We start from the raw sequence: 26,086 nt of genomic DNA, 5'->3' as shown, positions 1-26,086 counted from the left end.
GACCCCGGCACTGGACCAAAAAGTCCCGGAGTTCCTTTGCAGGAATGAGGAGGGTCTCAGCGGCGGATGCGAGCAGATCCACCGCCTCACTGGCGATGGACTCGAGATCTTCACCCGCGTCCCCCACCGAGTCCCCGTCCCCCTCCGGGAGGTCGCCGCTAGCAGCCGGCCCGTCGACCGCACGAGGTACGGCAAACGGCCCGGCCGTTCCATCTGGCCCTGGCTCTGCCCCGATCCCACCCCCAGGATCGTCGGCAGAGGAGTCCCCACTGGGCTCTTTTAAAATTGGTGCTGGGTCGGGAAGCGACAGCGGAAGGGGTTCCTCCTCCGCCCCAGGAGCCGGGGACCACGGAGAGACCTGGTTTAGGAAATTCTCCAGGTCCACCAAGTCCCTCAGCTCCAAAGTAGGGGGCGAGGTTTTTGTTCTTCCCCCCTCCCCGCCGCCACCCCCCCGGCCCAGCGTGTGGATGTATATTACAGTTGTCTGCAGTGTCAGTTTCTGCCGAGTCGAGCAAATCCCGGGGGAGGTTGGGTATTGGCTGGGCGGCCTCAGGTTCGGCCTTTTCGGCCCCGCCCGCCTCGGTACCCGGGACGCCCGGCCCGGCGGCTACGCATTCTTCCGCTGGCCCCACGCCCCCCACGGCAGGCAGATCTTCCACGCCATCCCCGGGAGGCAGCGGCTGGGCAGCCTCGACTGCCTCATCCTCCCCGGCGACAGACTCCTCGCGCCTACAGCGCAGCTTGGGGGCACTGGTGGGGGACGCGGGACACGCGGCGGGCACCGCCTCCTCCGCGGAGAGATGTTGTTCCCCCCCCCCCCCCCGCCTCATTGGAGCGGCGCCTCCTTTTTTTCCCGGGGGGGCGCGGAGACAGGGAGACACTCGTGTCTGCCGAGGCCTCCCACTCCACTCCCCCCTTTTTCTTGTCTTGCCCGCGCCCGAACCCCTCTGCGGTATTGATCGAGGGCTCGGGCACGGGCTCAGGGCACCCCGCGCTCGTCGGTGACTGGGTTGGGCTGTGCGCGGTGGTCAAACTTTCTGGCGCACTGAGGGGACCCGCCTCTAGATGTCTCGTCTTCTTCCGCGCCTTCTTTCCGGTCGGACGCTCTCCCTCCCCCCCGCCGAAGGCCGTGAAAACAAAGGCCTCCGACGATGCCCGCGCACCTACGGCTCCCGGCACGCGGACGCAACTAGGGGGAGGGGTGGCGGCGGTACCAGCCTTGGCCGCCTTCGGTGGTTTGGAGGCGGGGCAGTTCTTGCGAACGTGCCCCACCTCCCTGCAGGCATGGCACCGTCCGACGTCCAGAAGACGCGGTAGGCAGTCCCCTCGTGCACCACATTAAAATAGCCCTCCGTCGTCTCCTCCCGCGCCAGCCGGACAAAGAGCTGGCGGCGGAAGGAGAACACGTGGCGCAGGCTGCTCTCCCTGAGGCCGAGCGGTATGGGGTTGATCCCCGACCTTAGCTCCCCCAGTTGTTGTAGGTGAGGGAGGAGGAGCTGAGCGGGAACAAAGGGCGGGACGTTAGATATGATGACTCTCTGCGCGGTGGCCTCGAGAGGGTCCACCGGCAGGAACGTCCCGCCCACCGTGAGTCCCCTTTCAAGGGCCAGGGACACCGCCCGCTCCGACCCCAGGAAGAACACGGCCTTCCCAGACATCTTGGAGGCTGCGACAATGGCCGAGGGGCCGACTACCCCAGCCATCGCCCGCACGCACTCCTCAATGCTCATTGTGGGGTGAGTGTACCTCTTGACCCCGTGTTTTCTCGTAATCAATCTGAAAGGTGGCAGGGCAGCAGGAGACGCAGGATGTGCCGTGGATGTCGACGCCGCCTGCGCATATGTCTTAGCTGGCCCTGCCACCGGTGTGGATGGGGTCGCCATCACGGGGTCCCTTTAAGGGCTACACACACCCCAAAGTCACAGGCCTTTATGGTCTTAATTGGCCTCGTTCAATAAGACTGAACAGAGGAGCTCTTAACGAGGCAAACCTCTCCCCTAATTGGCAATTGGGGAGGGGCCTTGCTCCCTCTGCTCAGTTGTCTTAATTGTTTTTTTTTAGAAAAATTAGGAGGAAAGGGCTCTCAGAGAGAGGAGAGAGACAGAGAGAGAGAGAGAGAGATAGAGGGGGTGTGGGAAAGAGGGAGGCTGCGAGGGCAGGTCTCCCCTCACAGCAATGGGTGGGTGCACTCCCCAGATGGCAAAAACAAAGTACAGTCTTTGGGGTGGTCTTCGGGTGGGAGGAGAAGATGTCTTCACCTGGGGCAGCTAGAGCCACACAGGCACACACTCCCGACGTTGTTTAAAGGGTGATTAAAGAAATCTTCAGCCAGGTAGCTCCAGCTATCCCAGGCTAGGCAATGGGGCAGGGGGGTGGGGTTCAATTGTGTGTGGGGCCTCGTTGTAAGCAAGGCCCCCACACACACTTCCACACACACACACCCCCCGCGATATTCCGGCCCTCGAGTGGTCTTCTTTCCTCCCCCCACCAATACAACAAAGTCTTTTGGGGGAAATGCACCAACACCCACCTGTAGAATGTTGTAGAATCTTCCTCCTTCCACACAGGTTGTTTTTTCCCCCTCTCTCCAACTCTCTGTAGTTGTAATAAATGATAAATTTTTTCTGTGCTCCTCCTCTCCCTCCGGATGTTGAGTTGTAGCAAGCCAGCCCCTTTCTCCTCTTCCTGGGCTGGTCTCGGGGCTCACTCCAGGCCTTCCTAGGTAGGAGCAAAGTTGGTAGCTCCTTCTCTCTCAACAGCAGAGCTCCTACTGATTAGGCCACGCCTCCACTGCTCCACCATTGGCCCTTGTGCATGAAACTCTTTTTGGAGTTTATCTGAAAACATAGAACATTAATCCGTGCCACCCGACCTGGATGACACACCAGACATTTACAAGGCCCTTTTTTTCCTTTTTTGTGGGTTTTTTTTTGGGCACAGAATCAAATTTTTCCAAGTGCCCCCTATAAAAGGGGAGGGGGACACTAAAATCCCTTGTGCATGAAACTCTGTTAGAGTCTACCTGCAAAACATAAAACATTAAACCGTGCCACCCGACCTGGGTGACACACCAGACATTTACAAGGCCCTTTTTTTCCTTTTTTTTTGTGTTTTTCTTTTTTTTTTGGGCACTAAAATCACAATTTTCCCAGTGCCCCCTATAAAAGGGAAGGGGACACTAAAAGCACCGGCAATTAAAACAAATTAAACTTTAAAACGTAAATCAAATTAAAATTTGGTTGCCGGGCGTGATGATGCACTCCAGTCCCTCCGGTGCCCACCTGTCGCGGAAGGCCGCGAGTGTACCGGTGGACACCGCGTGCTCCATCTCCAAGGACACCCTGGACCGGATGTAAGAACGGAAGAGAGGCAGGCAGTCAGGTTGAACGACCCCCTCGACCGCCCGCTGCCTGGACCGGCTGATGGCACCCTTGGCCGTGCCCAGGAGCAGTCCTACGAGGAGGCCTTCGGACCTACCCGCTCCCCTCCGCACAGGGTGCCCAAAGATCAGGAGAGTGGGACTGAAGTGCAGCCAGAATTTCAGGAGCAGCCCCTTCAAATAATGGAACAGGGGCTGCAACCTCGTGCACTCAATAAAAACATGGAACACGGACTCCTCCAGACCGCAGAAATTGCAGGCGGCCTGGGAGTCCGTGAACCGGCTTAAAAATTTGTTGCACGGCACTGCTCCGTGCACCACCCTCCAGGCCAAGTCCCCGACGAATAGTGGGAGGACCCCTGCGTAGAGTGCCCTACATCGGGAACCCCCGCCTCCTCCGGACGGCAAGATGGCAAAGTTGAGAGTGTACAGGAGCAGCCCGTACAAGAAACCCCTCCGCGCGGAACTGAAAGGCACGGAGGGGATTTCCCCGAGGCGGCTCAAGTTGTGAGGCGCCGTCCCCCGAGGGAGGTTCCGGGGTTTGGCGCCGATGAGGAATTCCGTCCGGACGGGGGTCAGTTCGGACGGGATCTCCCCACGTGCTTGAGCCTCCTCGATGCACCTAACGGAGTCAGGGCCCAGAGCTGTTTTTAGCGACTCGATGGCATCGGCCGCGTGGCGGACGTTGGCAGAATTTAGGCGCCACGCCAGCGTGTCTGGCGCCATCCAGCCCGCTCCTCCGCCATCGAGCAGGTCCCTGACCCTGGTCACCTCACCAGCCACAGCCCTCTCTTCCGACCGCCACATAAAACCTCGGTCGTGGAGGTACGGATTCCCGAGCAACGGCTCCTGCAGGACGGCCGCCACTCCAGCCGGCGGAGAGCTGCGCTTGGTGGAGACTTTGTTCCAGACCCTGATGAGTTCCCTGTAAAAGACAGGCAGCTCCCGGAGGGCGGTCCTGACACCCCCCAAGTTCACAAACAGGAGCTGCGTGTCGTAATTGAGGTCGCGCTGCTGGCGGAAGAAATACGTCGCCAGAGCGCACCACCTAGGAGGGGGCTCGACGTAAAGGTATCTCTGCAGGGTCTGAAGACGGAAAGTCGCGAGCTGGGCGCTGACGCACACCAACGACTGACCGCCCTCCTCAAGCGGGAGACTCAAGACCGCAGCAGAGACCCAGTGCTTCCTGTTGTTCCAGAAGAAGTCCACCAGCTTCTTCTGTATCTTGGCGACAAACGCAGGGGGAGGGGTCAAAGTGACCAGCCGGTACCACAACATTGCGGCCACCAGCTGGTTTATGACTAGCGCTCGACCCCTGTAGGACAGCACTCGGAGCAGTCCTGTCCAGCGCCCTAGGAGAGCGGCGACCTTGGCCTCCAGCTCCTGCCAGTTCGCCGGCCAGGCTCCCTCGTCGGGGCTAAGGTAGACTCCCAGATAGAGGAGATGGGTCGTGCTCCAGGCAAAAGGCCTGAGCTCCTCCGGCTGGGAGTCCACCCGCCACTGACCCACCAGGAGTCCGGAACATTTCTCCCAGTTGATCCTGGCGGAGGATGCGGCCGAGTAAATCTCCTGGCACTCACGCATCCTCCGCAGGTCAGCTGGATCCTCTACCGCGAGGAGCACGTCATCGGCGTAAGCCGAGAGGACGACCTCCGCGCCCGGCCCTTGCAGAGCCAGTCCCGTCATCCCTTGTGCATGAATCCCAAAAAAAAAAAGTTTGCAGGTGCAGCAGGTAATCAGGAAGGCGAATGGAATGTTGGCCTTCATTGTGAGAGGGATGGAGTACAAAAGCAGAGAGGTCCTGCTGCAACTGTATAAGGTATTGGTAAGGCCGCACCTGGAGTACTGCGTGCAGTTTTGGTCACCTTACTTAAGGAAGGATATACTGGCTTTGGAGGGGGTACAGAGACGATTCACTTGGCTGATTCCGGAGATGAGGGGGTTACCTTATGATGATAGATTGAGTAGACTTGGTCTTTACTTGTTGGAGTTCAGAAGGATGAGGGGTGATCTTCGAGAAACGTTTAAAATCATGAAAGGGATAGACAAGATCGAGGCAGAGAGGTTGTTTCCACTAGTCGGGGAGACTAGAACTAGGGGGCACGGCCTCAAAATACGGGGGAGCCAATTTAAAAACGAGTTGAGAAGGAATTTCTTCTCCCAGAGGGTTGTGAATCTGTGGAATTCTCTGCCCAAGGAAGCAGTTGAGGCTAGCTCATTGAATATATTCAAGTCACAGATAGATAGATTTTTAACCAATAAGGGAATTCAGGGTTAATGGGAGAAGGCGGGTAAGTGGAGCTGAGTCCACGGCCAGATCAGCCATGATCTTATTGAATGGCGGAGCAGGCTCGAGGGGCTAGATGGCCTACTCCTGTTCCTAATTCTTATGTTCTTATGTGTTTTCGCCCCTTAACCAAGATCTAAATTCAGCAAATGGGATGGATTTGGAAAAGTACAGTTATGCCTGGGACACGTACTGGTGACCGGTTGTCAAACTCATTCCATTTTTTATCAATAATGATGATTAATAACAGAAGATTTCATATTTATGATGGTGTGTATTACACGGACATATCCTAGGGGCAGATGACAAATACAGCTGTACCTGTTTTCTGCTTGCCCCAGGCAGGTAGATGAGTTGTCATTTCCATCTTTAACTACATGTATTGTTTTGTCTGACTTCTCCACCTACTGACAGAAAAGATAGACGATCTAGGATGTTGGTGTAGAATTTCATCCTGCATTGTCTGCTTACACCATGCTATTTCTGCAGATATTTTACCAGAGTGTGAGCTGTTCTGGAATTAAATTATGCACAACTGTTTTTAATAGTTAATTTGCTCCAATTTGTATTATGTCAAATTGAATTTGTCACACTACTCCTTTCCATCACCAGTTGCAAGGATCAAGTTTGCACTAGGTGTGGCTAATTTAATAGAAGGTACCATGGGCCATAATTTGCTCCACAAATCAACTAAGATTGTGTAATCTGATAATGAATCAGACTGCATCTGAATGGAAAAGCAAAGCAGTTGGTAACTTCATAATACTGAGATTTAAGAAAATCTTGTATCTCTTGCATGTCTCTCACACTTTAGACATCACCCTGAAAAGTGTCAAAAGTATTGAAAAGAGAAGCCAGTCATTTCCTGGTGTTGTCTCTGACCTTGATAGTTTAGTCTCTTCCCAATTAAGGCTAATGGCTGAACGTATTTTTCATAGGTCTGCTCGTAAATCCCCAACCCCTGGGGATTTGCAAGTAGCTGCCAACCTATAGAAAATTCCCATTACAATCAAATTGTAATTGGCCTCAAGATGTGCCTTGTTAAGTCACTTTACACACTGGTACACCATGTGATGGGCCAGGTGAAACAAAGTTCCATGTTAGCAGCTAAAACATGACAACCATGTTTCAGACTCATGACCCATGAGCAGCACAATGGGAGATCAAATAGTAATCTTAGAATGCATGTTGATGAAGCTAAAAATAATTTGGGGAAATTTTTGAAATATAAAGACAACATTAGCAGAAGTTCTCCTTCCAGTTGATAGCAAACAGTATCTATAACCTTTCAGCGTGGAGTTGACATTTGAATTTACAATGTATTTTGATGTCGGAGGAGTAGATTTCAGAATGAATAAATGACATTTTCTAATGGGTTGATTGCAGCTTTCCCAATTCCTGTGGTTAGTTTTGGATTTACAATGTTTTTGCACTGGTGAGGCCTGTTTTATCTCCTTTGAAGTGCTTCCCTCCCCCTCCATTTTTTCCCTCCTTAACCCGAAGAGAGAGAGAGAGGTGGGGCGAGGGCTGCTGAGACTCAAAATCACTCCATTTTTTGCTGAACAGGGCAAGATTGGTACCCCTGGTGGAGCTTTTTTTTCCCCTCACCCTGAGATGGGGGTTTTGACAAATGTCCTTTCAGTGTTTATTTGCAATTTGTTGTTGTTTGCTCAATACTTAAATCAGCTGCTTGAAGAGACTCAAGTGATTACAAGTGAACTGCCAAGACGGTTCGGGGATTCTGTTCTTTTGCAAACTTAATAAACGTTTAAAGAAATTTGTATAACTGACGTGAATGACTGAAGATTGTATTTTCTAAAGACCTTAAGTAATCACACCTGGTCTGTATTTACATATTTCACCGGCTTCTTAAGTAACTGCAAGAACTGTGGTTGATGGAAATCCACCACCAACCCACACTCTTGTATCTAACAGCCTGTTTGAATGTATTTATTGAAAACATTATCATTCCAGCGACAGTCCACAGATGTATCGTCTCCCTCTCCCTTATGGGGATTTATTGATGCAGCAAATTAGAGCACATCAATTGTACCCAAACTATGTTTTAAAGCACTTGAAACAATGGTTTTAAGTTTATATTGTGCAGAAATGTTGCTGATTGAATAGTTTTCTTGGGTATACTGTAGGTGTTAAGATAAATGCTGATTTGTAAAGAAAATTGAGTTTAAGTACATGTTTACAGTATAGCCAAGCAGTGCCCTAACTGTTTACCACTGTATACCTTGTATAGTTCTTGTATGTATGAACTGTTACTATCCAGACGAGCAGTCCACGTCTGAGCAGCTGGTCTTTGATGGCTGTCTTTGTTGGCCTATATTCCAAGTCTGTCACATACATGTGATGCTAGCAATATTATGACATTGTAGAAATATTACTTGATCAATGTTTGTTACTGTTTTGTGACAATATCATGAGAAATGATGGGGGTAAAATTCTTCTTTGGATTAAAAAATGGGTGAAATGACAATTTTTCTCCACAATTGACACACTGCTCACAATTCTCGCATTTCGAAGTCATACCTTCCTGTGATTTCATGAGTCGGGCATTAAATATGGAGAAAAACATACATTCTTTTGGGTTTTTTTAAAGGAAGTTGCACACTTGGACAGTTACACAGCTTTCAAAATTGTAATTTTTCCAGACCATAGCTTTTGCTGTTGAAACTGTGGCTGCTGAACTGTTCATTAGTTTGGCAGGAAGCAATGCTATAAGAACATAAGAGTTAGGAGCAGGAGCAGGCTATACGGCCCCTCCAGCCTGCTCCGCCATTCAATAAGATCATGGCTGATCATCGACTTCAACTCACTTTCCAGCCTGATCTCCATAACCCTCGATTCCCCTAGTGTCCAAAAATCTATCTGTGCAATGTTACCTGCCTTTTATCCAGCAGCCCTATATCGTGTTTCTTTACATATGCCATCCAGCAGTATTTTTTTAAATTAGGTTTTGGAAAGGTCCACAGATGGGAGATGATGGGAAATCCAGTTATTCTAAGAAACTAAAATGAGCAATGTCTTTTTAATTTTTTTATATAAAATTTCAAAATGGCTCATTTCACTTTTGTCTTGTGTGGCTCAGTTGGACAGTGCCTTTACCAATCAGCCATCGCAGGAGGTCCGTGAAAAAGAAATGGACTATTTGCACTAGAAAATGCTCAGCTAGGCTCTCCATGATCACATGACCTGATTGCTGATTGATCCCCTTGGAGAATAAGGCACACCCAAAAGTTTCTCTGCAATGTGTATTTGGAACCTCCAAGCCCAAGTTCTAAGTGACTTTGCAAAGTGTAATTCGAGCCATTCTGACTTCACTCTCCAGAAATGATAGAGCTCCCCAACCCAGCCAAAGTTCCTGACTCCCCGCCAGCCCAAGTTTATGTCCCCACATCTTAAGTTCATGCCTCCCACAGCTGAAGTTCTATACCTCCCCCCCCCCGCTTACCCAGGCCAAGTTCATGACCTTACCTGTCTTCCCCCGCCACCCACCATAGATGGGACATTATATGTGGGTCACAGATTGTTAACAGGTTTATTGGGTATGAAGTGGATGGGAGTCGTGACTTCCAGCTTTTATCCACTCCAATTATGTCCCTTGTCACACACGTAGAGTTTTCCAAGAAATCGGATGTGGGTTTAGGAAGAACATGATCCTTCTTCCCCGAGTTCCCTCAATTCCCTTTCCAGCTTAGTCGCACTTGCGCGCTCTCTCTCTCCCCGCCCCCGCCCCCCCCCCCCCCCCCACCGAGTCTGACGATTTCTCTCCTCTGCCCCCCCCCCACCCAGTCTCGCGATTTCTCTCCTCTGCCCCCCCCCCCCAGTCTGGCCCTCCCACTCTATCTCCCCCCAGTCTCTCTCCTCCCTCTTTCCCTCTCTTTCTCTCCCCCCACACTCTTTCTCTCTCCCCCCCCTCCTCTCATTCTCTTCCCCCCCCTCCTCTCATTCTCTTCCCCCCCCTCCTCTCATTCTCTTCCCCCTCTCAATTCCCCCCTCTCTCTTCCCCCCCGCTGTCTTCTCCTCTTCCCCCCACCTTCTCCTCTTCCCCCCACCTTCTCTTCTTCTCCCCCACCTTCTCTTCTTCCCCCCTTCTCCTCTCCCTCCCCCCCCGCTCTCTTCTCTTCCCCCCCCGCTCTCTTCTCTTCCCCCCCCCCCGCTCTCTTCTCTTTCCCCCCCCCGCTCTCTTCACTTCCCCTTCCCCCCCCTGCTCTCTTCTCTTCCCCCCCCCCCACTCTCTTCTCTTTCCCGCCCCCCCCACTCTCTTCTCTTCCCCCCCCACTCTCTTCTCTTTCCCCCCCCTCTTCCCCCCCCCCCGCTCTCTTTTCCACCCTCCCTTTCACTTCTCTCAACCCCTCCTTCCCTTCCCCCCCCTCCTTCCCATCCCCCCCATCCCCTCCTTCTCCCCCTCCCCATTCCCTCCTTCTCCCCCTCCCCTCCTTCTCCCCCTCCCCATCCCCTCCTTCTCCCCCTCCCCATCCTTCTCCCCCTCCCCATCCCCTCCTTCTCCCCATCCCCTCCTTCCCTCCCCTCCCCCCTCCTCTCCTCCCCCCTCCTCCTCCCCTCCCCCCCTTCCCTTCACAGAATGCGCGAAAATGTTTCAAATAATCAACAAACAAAAAGCAGGTCCAGCTCCATGCTCCAAGGCCCCACTTCCGGCTTCCTCGTGCCTCGCACTGCGCATGCGCGACCGAATCAAGAGCCCGTGCTCCAAAAGGGGGCAGAGTGCAATGCGTGCATGCACAGAAGGACACAGAAAAACCTACTACAAATTGTCACTCTGAGAAGAAATACGTGTAGTTTGGTTTTGGAAATCTGGAGGGCCACTTATTACCAAGTATTTTGTGTGTTTCACGTTTTCAGTTGTATTCAAGGCAGGTTGTTAAGGCTTTCATGACATAGAGCAGGGAAATGTTTAGATTCCGTTTGTAAAAACCCTTGGACATAATTCTAAAACATTTTACAATTCTTAAACTGTGTAACCAGTTCTACTTGTAATCACAGTGCACTGAGAAACAGTAATGCTACTCTTATTTTTAAACTTACAAAAGAGACTAATGTAATGGCAAACTCTAATATTTCACAAACTTTTAAGACATTCGTATCTTTTTCTAAAATACTGCGTTAGTCATCAAGTGAAGGACAGTAAAGGATTTTGAAGTACTGCATGTTGACAAAATTGTGACTTTCTTTTTTTTTCTCATTGCTTCAATCCTTTCTCTCTGCTTGATGCTGCTTCCTCTGAAGTCTGCTACCAAATGGTATTGGAAACTGGTTCCTGTAAGTTAATTCAATGACTAGTGATCCATTGTATTTGTGAATAATTCATTTCATTCTCAATGTCGTAGTACTGATTAACATTTTTTTTGATTTAATATCATTTTCTGGCATTAACCCTCATCTCCACTGTCCACTATTTAAAGCTGAACCTCAACCACAGTTTTTCCATTCACATCTGTCTGCATCCTTTAGCGTAGAATATTTTCTTTTGAAGGAGTTATCTCAGTTTGAGAACATTTTTTAAAATCAAGATGAAAGTTAATATTAAGTGTATATATTTGTGTGATGAATTAATTGGTTGATAATTAGAGGCTGTTACAACTATAAACTCAACACCGGTGATAATCCACGACTCTTTTAACTATCAATAAGGCACAGGTAAGATAATTAAACATTCTGGGAAATTGAATACCCTGCACATGCTCAGATTGCCCAATTCAAAGTTGGCCCGCAGCTCTGAACGAAAACATCACATCCAAAAGTTCATAGCTTGTGGCAGAGGTTGATACCATTTTGAGCAATTTGTCTGAAAAAGATAATACAAAATTATCCAATGGCCAGATTGTGCAATTTCAGAGTAACTAGTTTACATCGGAAGTTTCCATTATAAATGTAAAGAAGAAAAACTTGCATTTATCCAATACCTTTCACATCCTCTGGACATCCCAAAGCATCTTACAGCCAATTAAGTACTTTTTAAGTGTAGTCACTGTTATAATTTAGATAAAAGTTGCGCACAACCAGGTCCCACAAATAGCAATGCGATAAATGACCAGATTATATGTTTTTGTTGATGTTAGCCATAATTCAGGAAGAATTTCCTAGCTCTTCAAATAATGCCATGGGATCTTTGATGCATATCTGAGAAGCCAAATAAAACCTTGGTTTAACAGTTAATCCAACAGACAGCATCTCCAACAGTGTAATGCTCCCTCAGTACTGCGCAGAAGGGTCAGCTGAGATTATATGCCTCTGGACATATTGGGCCACAATTTGCTCGAAGAGTGAATCTAACTGCGTCGCTGTTGATTAGACTTGCCCTTGCCTGTTTAATCGTGACGATATTTTGCTGAAAGTGGGAGCTGATCATGTCGCGGCGAGGGGAACCGGGCCTTGGGGACCCGAGTGAAAAGGGCAGGCAACTGGGTATCTCCTTAACCAATCAGATTCAAGGTTCTTAAATGAATAGTATAAGTAAGTGTAAATTAGAGTGGGTGAATTCAATGTCAAATCAAGTACAGAGAGGGAAAGAAAGATTGGATTAAGAGAGAAAAAAGGAAACAAGAAGGAAATGTTTTTTTTAAATAAAAAAAAATGAATTTCATTTTTTTTAAATATCCAACAGCAATTAAAACCTGCAGGAGTGAGATTCCACATTTGGAATAGTTAATTGTTGGTGCATTGTAGGTTAATTGGCAGTAATTTACAATTAGCACATGGTTAAAAATCTGATCGTTAATGCAGACTTAATTAAATATGCTCGGACTTTAAATGGCTCAAACGGGCTCCTTGGATTGTTTAGACCAGCTCTAACTTTCTGTGGTGACTTTAGTTTGTGCAAGTACAACTTCACGCCGTTCAATGGTGAGCCAGACAACGAGATACAGTTTTTACTCAGTTAACAGTGAGCGGCACATCTCAAACACAAACGTTTGGATTTACGCATTTAATCACACATCTGTCCCTTGCCTGAAGTTGCTGTGCGATTTGCACGTAAATATCGGTAAGTGCCATTAGATTTGTTGTTTTTACATAAATTATTGGCCCTTAATTTGCTGTCGACATATTTGACAATGGAAAAGCTTGACATAAAAGTGTGACAAAAATATGACAGCAGAAATTAAGTTTTGTAATCAGAAAATGTGCTCCAGCATATTTTACGGGGCCTATGACGGCATATACCATCATAAGTGCCCTGCAAGTTCCGGGTTTCTGCATGCCATGCACATGTGCGAAAAACTAGAACTTGCGATCTGTCAAGTTTTTGCTTGACAGATTGTACACATCCGCAGGAAATTGACATTCGCTGGCGCAGCGTTGGGCTATTTGTCCAACTACTGCCCAGCGAATACCCACCAAATCCTAATGCCTGGGAAAAGCAGGCGCAAGGCCAAAAATTAAATTTTTATTTCAAATATTTAATTAAATGGGATTTTAATTAATTTTGAACCCGTGATTCGTTTTTATTTGTGTTGTGAAAAAGTATTTTTTAGTGGATTCCTATTATGCTTATGGGGATTCTGTACGTTAATGGAATCCCCCGTTTGCATAATAGGAATCCCCCTTTGTCATTGGTTGGCCTGGCACACGTGATCCCAGGGAAGCTTGCAAACCACCTGCGTCCCTGGGATCTGTGGGCCTTTACGCGGGCGTCCGCCTGCAGGCCCAGGACCGCAAGAGTCAGAAGATGCAGAGCACTTGGGTAGGTGCGGAGTTTTCTTGCGGTTCGGAGGGGTTCACCCGCGGCAAGCCTCCGACTGCAATTTCCACCCCAAGATTTTTAAATTAGATACTCATTGATTTCCAGGGCAATGCACATCGGGAATCAAGAACAAATCTAGTCTAAAAGCGAGGTGGGGTTAGATGGTGGAGGACAATTGGGCCAGGAAATGCACATGTAATTTCAGGCTAATTTTAAGGTCATACATTCTATCCTTTATTTTTATGTTCTCATTATTAATTACCATGTCCTCATATAGAATGGAAGCTGCCTAATTAAACTGGTCACACTATACTTACATCCTCCCACAAGTGATGCTTCTGCTGCAGGACCTCTACTGGTGGGAGTGTAACAGCAGCATGCCAAGTTTAAATCAGCAATTTCTATTATAAATACGGCATAGGAACTTTCATTGGAAATAGTGCACACAGACTTGAGATTTTTTATATACTAATAATATCCTGCTTTGAAGCACCAGTGTGTTGCTCTGCAGATGATGGGATTTAAGTTCATGTCTGTCGATCTTAGCTGTGCTGCAGTGAGCAGGTGCAAGGGGAACATCAGATATGGACAGGAAGGGAGGGAAAACTGGAGGCAGAAAATTGCACAAGAGTGGTTGGCATGGCTTGGGGGGGAAAACATTTCACTCTCGGCAGTAATGAAATTAAACCACCAATGGTCTGAAATGCAGTGTCAATGTAACATGTAAATGTTGTACCACAAGAGGCTGTGGGAACTCCTATCGGTAGAGTCTCTGGTAAACGACGCCACCTACCTGTAAATCCGATGCTGGGCCGAAGTCTTGGGCCCGGCCCGTTTAGCCTCCCTCTCCTTTCTCCCCCTCCCTCCCTTCTCCCCCTCCCTCCCCTCCCGCCCCTCCCTCCCTTCTCCCCCCTCTCCCTCCCTTCTCCCCCCTCTCCCTCCCTTCTCCCCCCTCTCCCTCCCTTCTCCCCCCCCTCCCTCCCTTCTCCCCCCCTCCCTCCCTTCTCCCCCTCCCTCCCTTCGCCCCCCTCCCTCCCTTCTCCCCCTCCCTCCCTTCTCCCCCTCCCTCCCTTCTCCCCCTCCCTCCCCTCCCTCCCTTCTTCCCCTCCCTCCCCTCCCTCCCTTCCTTCTCCCCCTCCCTCCCCTCCCTCCCTTCTCCCCCTCCCTCCCCTCCCTCCCTTCTCCCCCTCTCCCTCCCTCCCCTCCCTCCCTTCTCCCCCCTCTCCCTCCCTTCTCCCCCTCTCCCTCCCTTCTCCCCCCTCTCCCCCCTCTCCCTCCCTTCTCCCCCCTCTCCCTCCCTTCTCCCCCCTCTCCCTCCCTTCTCCCCCCTCTCTCCCCCTTCTCCCCCCTCTCTCCCTTCTTCCCCCTCTCCCTCCCTTCTCCCCCCTCTCCCTCCCTTCTTCCCCTCTCCCTCCCTTCTCCCCCTCTCCCTCCCTTCTCCCCCCTCTCCCTCCCTTCTCCCCCCTCTCCCTCCCTTCTCCCCCCTCTCCCTCCCTTCTCCCCCCTCTCCCTCCCTTCTCCCCCCTCTCCCTCCCTTCTCCCCCCTCTCCCTCCCTTCTCCCCCCTCTCCCTCCCTTCTCCCCCCTCTCCCTCCCTTCTCCCCCCTCTCCCTCCCTTCTCCCCCCTCTCCCTCCCTTCTCCCCCCTCTCCCTCCCTTCTCCCCCCTCTCCCTCCCTTCTCCCCCCTCTCCCTCCCTTCTCCCCCCTCTCCCTCCCTTCTCCCCCCTCTCCCTCCCTTCTCCCCCCTCTCCCTCCCTTCTCCCCCTCCCTCCCTCCCTTCTCCCCCTCCCTCCCTCCCTTCTCCCCCTCCCTCCCTTCTCCCCCTCCCTCCCTCCCTTCTCCCCCTCCCTCCCTCCCTTCTCCCCCTCCCTCCCTCCCTTCTCCCCCTCCCTCCCTCCCTTCTCCCCCTCCCTCCCTCCCTTCTCCCCCTCCCTCCCTCCCTTTTCTCCCTCCTCCCTCTCCCTCCCTTCTCTCCTTCCCCTTCCCCTCTGTCATGTATTCAACCAGCATTGTAACCCATGTATAATCTCACCTAAGTTGTACACTGTGAGAACAATGACCACGAGGTGGGAGGCACTCCTAACCTGGACCTTCAGGTACAAAACGGAAAGCTCCACCCACCTTCATCACTTGAGTGAAGGAATAAAGGACAGGTCACAGACTGACCTTCTCTCAAGCATGGGCCTCGTGTGCATTTATACTGTATAGTAAGGATCTATCAATGGCGACGAGAAACTGGGATTTAAACCATGCGAGCATGGCCACTAGCAGAACAGACGAGAGGTACTGTGTTAAGGAATGGTTGGGACAGAGATTCAACATTGTTAAAGCAGCACACAGTTCTCCAGGCAGACAAGGGCAATCGGGCATGCCCCAACATGTAGTCGAATCCAGAGGGGGAGTTCGACAGAGACAATGGCAAGCTGAACGGCGACTCACGCCATTGCAAGGGACAATGCGGCCAGTACTGGGGCTATCAACACCTGTTAATGGCGCATTCAAGGACAGTCACAGGAGCAGTCAGGAACGATCGACTGACAAGGGACCTTTTGTTTCCAACAACAGCTCATGTTGGAGGCATGGAGGCACACACACAGCCGGAATTTGCAGAGATGAGCAAAATACCTGCAGAAATGAACGCTGGGGGAAATCGCTGGAAGCTGAAGTTCAGCGAGTTCATGTGGAGCACGTATACAGTTCATACACCAGGATGCCACCGATAATGATGAAAGTGCTTCTCAATAACATCCCAGTATCAATGGAGCTAGACACTGGGGCCAGCCAGTCCCTGATGGGTATCAAACAGTTCGAAAAGTTGTGGCCGTCCAAGGCCAGGAGGCCAAAATTATCGCCGATTGACGCACAGCTACGGATTTACACAAAGCAGATCATTCCGGTGCTAGGCAGCGCCACTGTAGTCGTGACCCACAAAGATTCGGAGAACAGGTTGCTACTCTGGATTGTCTCGGGGACAGTCCCGCACTACTGGGGAGGAGTTGGCTGGCTTGCTGTCATGAACTGGAAATGGGGCGATGTCAATGCAATTTCCTCTGTGGAGCGAGTATCATGCTCACAGATCCTGGACAAATTTGACTCATTATTTCAACCTGGCATCGGCACTTTCATGGGAGCCAAGGTAGTGATTCACATAAACCCGGACGCCAGGCCAGTACACCACAAGGCCAGAGCGGTGCCGTACGTGATGCGGGAAAAGATAGAAGGCGAATTGGACCACCTGCTGAGGGAAGGCATCATCTCGCCAGTCGAATTCAGTGACTGGGCGAGCCCGATTGTGCCGGTGCTCAAGGCGGATGGGTCGGTCAGGATATGTGGTGATTACAAGGCCACCATCCATCGGGTGTCACTCCAAGACCAGTACCCGCTCCCAAGAGCGGAGGACCTCTTTGTGACGCTATCCGGTGGCAAACTTTTTTCAAAATTGGACCTGACCTCAGCTTACATGACCCAGGAGCTGGCGAGTGAGTCGAAGAAGCTGACCACCATCACGACACACAAGGAGTTGTTTGAGTACAACAGATGTCCGTTCGAGATTCGCTCGGCCGCCGCGATCTTCCAACGAAATATGGAAAGCCTCCTCAAATTGATTCCAGGGACGGTGGTTTTTCAGGACGACATCCTCATTACGGGTTACGATACTGAAGAACACCTCCACAACCTGGAGGAGGTGCTAAGCAGACTGGACCGGGTCGGGCTGCGACTGAAAAAGGCGAAGTGCGTCTTTCTAGCTCCAGAGGTAGAATTCCTGGGGATGAGAGTCGCAGCAGACGGATTCAGCCCTACTGCGTCCAAGACGGTAGCGATCCAGAGAGCACCCAGACCCCGTAACACGATGGAGCTGCGTTCGTTCCTGGGGCTCCTGAACTATTTTGGTAACTTTCTTCCCAAATTGAGCACGCTGCTAGAGCCGCTACACGTGCTCCTACGCAAAGGTCGCGAATGGGTCTGGGGGGACAGCCAAGAAAAGGCTTTTAATAGAATACATAATTTGTTATGTTCCAACACTCTGTTAACATTATATGACCCATGTAAGAAACTTGTGTTAACGTGCGATGCGTCGTCCTATGGTGTCGGGTGTGTGTTGCAGCATGTCAATGTCAAGGGTCAGTTACAGCCGGTAGCTTATGCCTCCAGAAGTCTGTCCCAGGCAAAAAGGGGCTATGGGATGGTAGAAAAGGAGGCGCTCGCATGTGTATATGCGGTAAAGAAAATGCACCAGTACCTTTTTGGCAGGAAATTTGAGCTGGAGACAGATCACAAACCCCTAACGTCCCTTTTGGCCAACAACAAGGCCATAAATGCAAACGCATCGGCCTGCATACAGAGGTGGGCACTCACGTTAGCCGCCTATGACGACACAATTCGGCACAAAATGGGCACCGAAAACTGCGCCGATGCACTCAGCAGTATCCCACTAGCCACCACTGAAGGAGCTACCGAGCATGCTGCTGAGATGGTCATGGCTGTTGAAGCTTTCGGAAGCGAAGGCTCACCCGTGACAGCCCGTCAGATCAAAGTCTGGACAAATAGAGACCCGCTACTGTCTTTAGTCAAGAAATGTGTCCTGAATGGGGACTGGGCAACCATGTACAGGGCATGCCCTGAGGAATTTAAACCATTTCACAGGCGCAGGGATGAACTCTCGATTCAGGCCGATTGCCTACTGTGGGGAAACCGCGTAGTCATGCCCCAGATGGGCAGAGAGGTGTTCATCAGAGAACTCCACAATGAGCACCCGGGCATTGTCATGATAAAGGCAATTGCCAGGTCACACGTTTGGTGGCCAGGGATAGACGCAGATCTGGAACTTTGTGTTCGCAGGTGCAACACATGTGCCCAGCTGGGCAATGCGCCCAGGGAAGCCCCCTTTAGCCCCTGGCCATGGCCCGCCAAGCCTTGGTCACGCATCCATGTGGACTACGCAGGTCCTTTCATGGGAAAAATGTTTTTGGTTGTAGCAGACGCCTACTCCAAATGGATCGAGTGTGACATTTTAAATTCAAGCACATCCTCTGCCACAGTAGAAAGTCTACGGGCAATGTTCGCCGCCCACGGTCTACCGGACGTCTTGGTCAGCGACAATGGCCCGTGCTTCACAAGCACTGAATTCCAGGACTTCATGGCAGGCAATGGAATTAACCATGTCAGAACAGCACCGTTCAAGCCGGCCTCAAATGGCCAGGCAGAACGAGCAGTGCAGATAATCAAACAGGAGATGCTCAGAATCCAAGGGGGTTCCCTCCTAACCTGCTTATCATGCCTCCTGTTGGCCTATAGATCCCGATCACACTCGCTCACAGGGGTTCCACCCACAGAGCTGCTAATGAAAAGGACGCTCAAAACCCAGCTATCCCTTATACGCCCCACCATGAAAGAAATTGTCGAGAGCAGGCGCCAGCCACAATGTGACTACCATGACAGGAATGCGAGGGCGCGATGTATTGATGTAAATGATCCTGTTTTTATCCTCAACTACGCTGCAGGGCCCAAATGGCTCGCAGGCACTGTGATTGCCAAAGAGGGAAATAGGATTCTGGTAGTTAAACTTACCAATGGACAAATCTGCCGCAAACACATGGATCAAACAAAAAGGGGGTTCAGCAACCCCATAGAAGAAGCAGAGGAAGAACACAATGTGGAGATCACTCCACCACAGGTGACCGAACACCGGAACCAAAGGGAGGAGAACCCAATCACTGTGGGCAGTCTGGATAGGCCTGAGGCACCGCAAACAGCAGACATTCAGGCCAACAACCGGAGCCCCAACTCAGGCGCTCTACAGGGGAGCGTAAACCACCAGAGAGACTTAACCTGTGATCCCAATAAGACTTTGGGGGGGAGGTGATGTCATGTATTCAACCAGCATTGTAACCCATGTATAATCTGACCTAAGTTGTACACTGTGAGAACAATGACCACTAGGTGGGAGACACTCCTAACCTGGACCTTCAGGTATAAAAGGGGAAGCACCACCCATCTTCATCACTTGAGTGAAGTAATAAAGGACAGGTCACAGACTGACCTTCTCTCAAGCATGGGCCTCGTGTGCATTTATACTGTATAGTAAGGACCTATCACCTTCCCTCCCTTCTCTCCCTCCCTCCTTCTCTCCTTCTCTCCCTCCCTTCCTCCCACCTCCCTTCCTCCCCCACCCCCCTCCCTCCTCTCCTTCCCCCCCTCCCTCCTCTCCTTCCCCCTCCCTTCTCTTCCTCCTCTCCCTCTCTCCCTCCCTTCACTCCATCCCTCCCTCCCTTCTCTCTCTCCATCCCTCACTTCTCTCTCCCTCCCTCCCTTCTCTCCCTCCCCCCTCCCCTTCCTCCCTCCTCCCCCTCCCTTCTCTCCCTCCCCTCTCTCCCTCCCCTCTCCCTCCCTTGTCTCCCTCCCCCTCCCTCTCCCTCCTCTCCTTCCCCCCTCCCTTCTCTCCCTTCCTCCCTCCCTTCTCTCCCTTCCTCCCTCCCTTCACTCCCTCCCTTCTCGCCCTCCCTCCATCCCTTCTCTCCCTCCCCTCCCCCTCCCTTCACTCCCCCTCCCTTCCCTCCCCTCTCTCCCTCCCTTCCCTCCCCTCTCTCCCTCCCTTCCCTCCCCTCCTTCCCTTCCCTCCCCTCCTTCCCTTCTCTCCCTTCCTCCCTTTTCTCCCTCCCTTTTCTCCCTCCCTTTTCTCCCTCCCTCCTCTCCCTCCCTTTTCTCCCTCCCTCCTCTCCCTCCCTCCACTTCCTTCCCTCCCTCCCCTCCCTCCCTCCCCTCCCTCACTTCTCTCTCTCCCTTCCTCCCCCACTCCCCTCCTCCCCCCTCCCCTCCTCCGTCCCCCGCCCCCTGTTCCCCCTCTCTCCCTCCACCCCTCCCTCTCCCTCCACCCCTCCCTCTCCCTCCACCCCTCCCTCTCCCTTCTCTCCCTCTCCCTTCTCTCCCTCCCCTCCCTCCCTTCTCTCCCCTCCCTCCCTCCTCTCCCCTCCCTCCCTCCTCTCCCCTCCCTCCCTTCCTTCTCTCCCCTCCCTCCTCTCCCCTCCCTCCCTCCCTTCTCTCCCTCCCTCCTCTCCCCTCCCTCCCTCCCTCCTCTCCCCTCCCTCCTCTCCCCTCCCTCCTCTCCCCTCCCTCCTCTCCCCTCCCTCCTCTCCCCTCCCTCCTCTCCCCTCCCTCCTCTCCCCTCCCCTTCTCTCCCCTCCCCTTCTCTCCCCTCCCCTTCTCTCCCCTCCCCTTCTCTCCCTTCCCTCCCTCCCTCCTCTCTCTCCCTTCTCTCCCCTCCCTCCCTCCCTTCTCCCTCCCTCCCTCCTTCCTCTCCCCCTCCTCCCCCAATCCGCTCCTCCCACAATCCCCTCTCCTCCCCCCTCCCTTCCCTCCCTTCTCTCCTTCCTTCCTTCCTTCCTTCCTTCCTTCCTTCCTTCCTTCCTTCCTTCCTTCCTTCCTTCCTTCCTTCTTTCCTTCTTTCTTTCCTTCTTTCTTTCCTTCCTTCCTCCCTTCCTCCCTCCCTCCCTTCCTCCCTCCCTCCCTCCCTCCCTTCCTCCCTCCCTCCCTCCCTTCTCTCCCCTCCCTCCCTCCCTCCCTTCTCTCCCCTCCCTCCCTCCCTCCCTTCTCTCTTCTCTCCCCTCCCTCCTCTCCCCTCCCCTTCTCTCCCTTCCCTTCCTCCCTCCCTTCTCTTCTTCCCTCCCTCCCTCCCTCCCTTCTCTTCTTCCCCCCCCCTCTCTTCTCTTCCCCCCTCCCTCCCTCGGTTCTCTTCCTCCCTCCCTCCCTTCTCTTCCTCCCTCCCTCCCTTCTCTTCCTCCCTCCCTCCCTTCTCTTCCTTCTTCCTCCCTCCCTCCCCCCCATCTCCCCCCTCCCTTCCTCCCCGCTTACCCCCCTCACTTCCTCACCCCTCCCCCTCATTTCCTCCCCTCCTGCCCCCCTCCCTTCCTCCCTGCCTACCCCCCTCACTTCCTCCCCTCCTCCCCTTCCCCCCTCATTTCCTCCCCTCCTCCACCTCTCCCCCTCTCCCCCCTCCTCCTCTCCTCGCTGTCAGAAACACAGACAGTGAGAGACACACACAGACAGACAAAGAGATAGAGAGACTGACAGAGACACACTGGGGGGGGGCGGGGAGGGAGGGGCCATCCCAGCACGCTGTTTGAGGACTCCAGGTGCTGCAGTCGGTAAGTAGATAATGTTTTATTTATTGATTTTTAAATTTTTAAAAAATGTTATTAATTTTTTTTGATTGATTTATTGGTTGATTTATTGATTGATGATGGCTCTTTATTTGTAAAACTGAAGTGTTTAATGTTTGTAAACTTCCCTTTAAACCGCCCCCCCCCCCCCCATTCCCGACGCCTGATTTGTAACCTATGCCTGATTTTCTAAGTGTAGACAAGGTTTTTCTGAGCGTACAAAAATCTACACTTACTCCATTCTAAGTTAGTTTGGAGTATGTTTTCACTGCCTAAACTTTCAAAACGGGCGGCAGTGGCCGGACACGCCCCCTTTTGAAAAAAATAATCTATTCCAAACTGAAACTGTTCTAACTGACTAGAACTGGAGCAAACTAAATGCCGAGAATTGCAATTTCTAAGATACTCCATTCGAAACCAGTTGCTCCAAAAAAACAGGAGCAACTCAGGCCGAAACTTGGCTCCCTTATGTTGAGATATTAGGAACATAAGAACAGGAGTAGGCCATTCAGCCCCACGAGCCTGTTTCGCAATTCACTGAGATCATGGCTGATCTGTATCCTTACTCCCTTTACCTGCCTAAGCTCCATATCATTCAATACCATTGGCTAGCAAAAATCTATCCATCTCAGATTTAAAATTATTAATGGAGCTAACATCTACTGCTTTTTGTGGGAGAGAATTCCACACTTCTACCACCCTTTGCATGAAGAATTGTTTCCTAACTTCTCTCCTGTATGGCCTGGCTTTGATTTTAAGGTTAGGTCCCTATGTTCTTGAATCCCCAACCAGCTCAAGCAGTTTCTCTCTTATGTACCCTATTAATTCCCTTCAAAATCCTAAGAACCTGAATCAAATCACCCGTTAACCTTTTTATATTCCAGGGAATACAAGGCTAGGCTATGTAATCTCTCCTCATAATCTAACCCTTGGAACTCTGGCAACATTCTGCTGAATCTGCGCTGCACTCCTTCCAAGGCTAGTATATTCTTTCTAAATTGCAGTACCCAGAACCGTACACACCACTCCAGATGTGGTCTAACCAGGGCTTTGTATAGCTGTAGCAATACTTCCTCCCCTACTAGATATAAAGGTTAACATTCCATTAGCCTTTTTGATTATTTTTTGTACCTGACAAGTACATTGTAGTGATCTGTATTCAGGGACCCCTAACTTTCTTTGGACCTCCACTGTTCCTGGCTTTTAACCATTTGAAAAATATTTGGATCTATCCTTTTTTGGTCCAAAATGACCACACACTTACCTGCATTTAAATCCATCTGCCACTTTTTTGCCCACTGACTTAATCTATCAATGCCTCTTTGTAATGTTATGCTCCCGTCTCCAGTACTTACTATACCACCAATCTTTGTGTCATAGATAAACTTGGATATATTGCTCTTTGTTTTGTTATCTAAGTCATTAATATAGTGAATAGTTGAGGCCCCAGCATAGATTCTTGTGGGACACCATTAATCACTTCCTTGTACTTCAGCACAGAATGACCTACCAGTAACTGGACAGGCCATGATCGTGCACCTGTAGCAAACTTCACTGAATGATGACCAAGGATACAAACCCTGGCCATTGTGTTCTGTTTTTCTCTACAGCCCAGGGATATGGAGGCCAATTGTAGCATCTCACAGACTATATAACTCAGCACAGAAAAAGGATTCAAAACAGGGACATTCCTAACGGATATCCCTTAATGTCACAATATGTGGTCCATTTACCCACAGCCATCAGAGTTAGGAACCAATGTTGTTACCTGTACCCACCCCCCAATAAATTCTTAATGGATTTGACTCATTTTGTAGAAATGGGTTTCATTGTCATTTGTTGATTGCTGTCACTGCAGTGTGGGTTCTTTAACACAGGTACAAATAAGTTTTTTCACTTGAATAATAATCATGCATCTCTTGTGTCTAATCTTGGACATTAATTACATAAATGCATTTGTTGCTCATTAAGGATTAGGGTAGCCAGAGGACATTAGATTCCTTCGGCACTGGTCCAGCTTGCCAGCTGATCGACTTTCCTGATTCTGCGTCGCATTCTAAATCGGCAAAGAAATTAACCTGATCATCTGTGGCAGTTTGTCCCATTCCCTCGGTATTGATCCCATGAGGATGTAGGCCAGCCCGAATCTATCGGAATGGACCATTTTAGTTGATATTCTGAGGGTAAATGTTGGTTGGTACGTGGAGATTCTGCCCAAGAACCGATGCACGGAGTCTGGGGACTGGGAGAAATTTAGAACTCAGCAGAGGAGGACAAAGGGTTTGATTAGGGCAGGGAAAATAGAGTACGAGAGGAAGTTTTCAGGGAACATTAAAACGGACTGCAAAAGCTTCTATAGATATGTAAAGAGAAAAAGGTTAGTAAAGACAAACGTAGGTCACCTGCAGTCGGAATCAGGGAAGTCATAACTGGGAACAAAGAAATGGCAGACCAATTGAACAAGTACTTTGGTTCGGTATTCACTAAGGGGGACACAAGCAATCTTCCGGATATAAAAGGGGTCAGAGGGTCTAGTAAGAAGGAGGAACTGAGGGAAATCTTTATTAGTCGGGAAATTGTGTTGGGGAAATTGATGGGATTGAAGACCGATAAATCCCCAGGGCCTGATGGTTTGCATTCCAGAGTACTTAAGGAGGTGGCCTTGGAAATAGCGGATGCATTGACAGTCATTTTCCAACATTCCATAGACTCTGGATCAGTTCCTATCGAGTGGAGGGTAGCCAATGTAACCCCACTTTTTAAAAAAGGAGGGAGAGAGAAAACAAGGAATTATAGACCGGTCAGCCTCACATTGGTAGTGGGTAAAATGATGGAATCAATTATGAAGGATGTCATAGCAGCGCATTTGGAAAAGGGTGACATGATGGGTCCAAGTCAGCATGGATTTGTGAAAGGGAAATCATGCTTGACAAATCTTCTGGAAGTTTTTGAGTATGTTTCCAGTAGAGTGGACAAGGGAGAACCAGTTGATGTGGTGTATTTGGACTTTCAGAAGGCTTTCGACAAGGTCCCACACAAGAGATTAATGTGCAAAGTTAAAGCATATGGGATTGGGGGTCGTGTGCTGACGTGGATTGAGAACTGGTTGGCAGACAGGAAGCAAAGAGTAGGAGTAAATGAGTACTTTTCGGAATGGCAGGAAGTGACTAGTGGGGTACCGCAGGGTTCTGTGCTGGGGCCCCAGCTGTTTACATTGTACATTACTGATTTAGACGAGGGGATTAAATGTAGTATCTCCAAATTTGCAGATGACACTAAGTTGGGTGGCAGTGTGAGCTGCGAGGAGGATGCTATGAGGCTGCAGAGCGACTTGGATAGGTTAGGTGAATTGGCAAATGCATGGCAGATGAAGTATAATGTGGGTAAATGTGAGGTTATCCACTTTGGTGGTAAAAACAGAGAGACAGACTATTATCTGAATGGTGACAGATTAGGAAAAGGGGAGGTGCAACGAGACCTGGGTGTCATGGTACATCAGTCATTGAAGGTTGGCATGCAGGTACAGCAGTCGGTTGAGGAAGCAAATGGCATGTTGGCCTTCATAGCGAGGGGATTTGCGTATAGGGGCAGGGAGGGGTTGCTACAGTTGTACAGGGCCTTGGTGAGGCCACACCTGGAGTATTGTGTACAGTTTTGGTCTCCTAACTTGAGGAAGGACATTCTTGCTATTGAGGGAGTGCAGCGAAGGTTCACCAGACTGATTCCCGGGATGGCGGGACTGACATATCAAGAAAGACTGGATCAACTGGGCTTGTATTCACTGGAGTTCAAAAGAATGAGAGGGGATCTCATAGAAATGTTTAAAATTCTGACGGGTTTAAGACAGGTTAGATGCAGGAAGAATGTTCCCAATGTTGGGGAAGTCCAGAACCAGGGGTCACAGTCTAAGGATAAGGGGTAAGCCATTTAGGACCGAGATGAGGAGAAACTTCTTCATCCAGAGAGTGGTGAACCTGTGGAATTCTCTACCACAGAAAGTTGTTGAGGCCAATTCACTAAATATATTCAAAAAGGAGTTAGATGTAGTCCTTATTACTAGGGGGATCAAGGGGTATGGCGAGAAAGCAGGAATGGGATACTGAAGTTGCATGTTCTGCCATGAACTCTATTGAATGGCGGTGCAGGCTCGAAGGGCCAAATGGCCTACTCCTGCACCTATTTTCTATGTTTCTATGTTTCAATGGTTTACTCCTCTGCTGATTTCTAGCTGATGGCTTAGACAAAGAAATCTTGGGAACGACTTCATGTGGCTGCATCATTGACCTAGAGCACCCTCGTGATATACCTGCGCCCGCACAGGGTTGAGTGCCATGCTGAATAAAGTAGGGCAAATGCCAAAGTAAAGATGCTCAGAAAACAATGGCAATCAGATTAGTTTATGTATATTGTGACTCATTTTGCCACTACACAAGGCATATCAGAGTTTGAAATATCTTCAACCATTTAGAAAAGCAAGAAGGTGAACGTAGTCTGTGAAGACAAGCATATACTGGATGCTCGTGTTTGTATGTTGTATTTTTGGGTTCTTTT

General features: G+C 50.4%; 1 protein-coding gene across 4 annotated transcripts in view; it reads left to right on the top strand.

The window, feature by feature from the left end:
- Window positions 1-26,086, top strand: part of camsap2a (calmodulin regulated spectrin-associated protein family, member 2a) — a 257,613-nt gene that overhangs the window by 155,586 nt on the left and 75,941 nt on the right. Inside the window, exon 5 of one of the 4 annotated variants that reach the window (XM_070887286.1) lies at window positions 10,926-10,958. The exons of the other annotated variants lie outside the window; for them this stretch is intronic. Within the exon in view, the coding sequence (XP_070743387.1) occupies window positions 10,926-10,958 (33 nt within the window). The remainder of the gene's footprint in view (window positions 1-10,925; window positions 10,959-26,086) is intronic. 4 annotated transcript variants of the gene reach the window in all.

Source organism: Pristiophorus japonicus, chromosome 8 (assembly GCF_044704955.1).
Source record: "Pristiophorus japonicus isolate sPriJap1 chromosome 8, sPriJap1.hap1, whole genome shotgun sequence".
Lineage (NCBI taxonomy): Eukaryota > Metazoa > Chordata > Chondrichthyes > Pristiophoridae > Pristiophorus > Pristiophorus japonicus.
The sequence above is the reverse complement of the archived record's forward strand: the minus strand, read 5'-3'. Positions and strand labels throughout refer to the sequence as shown.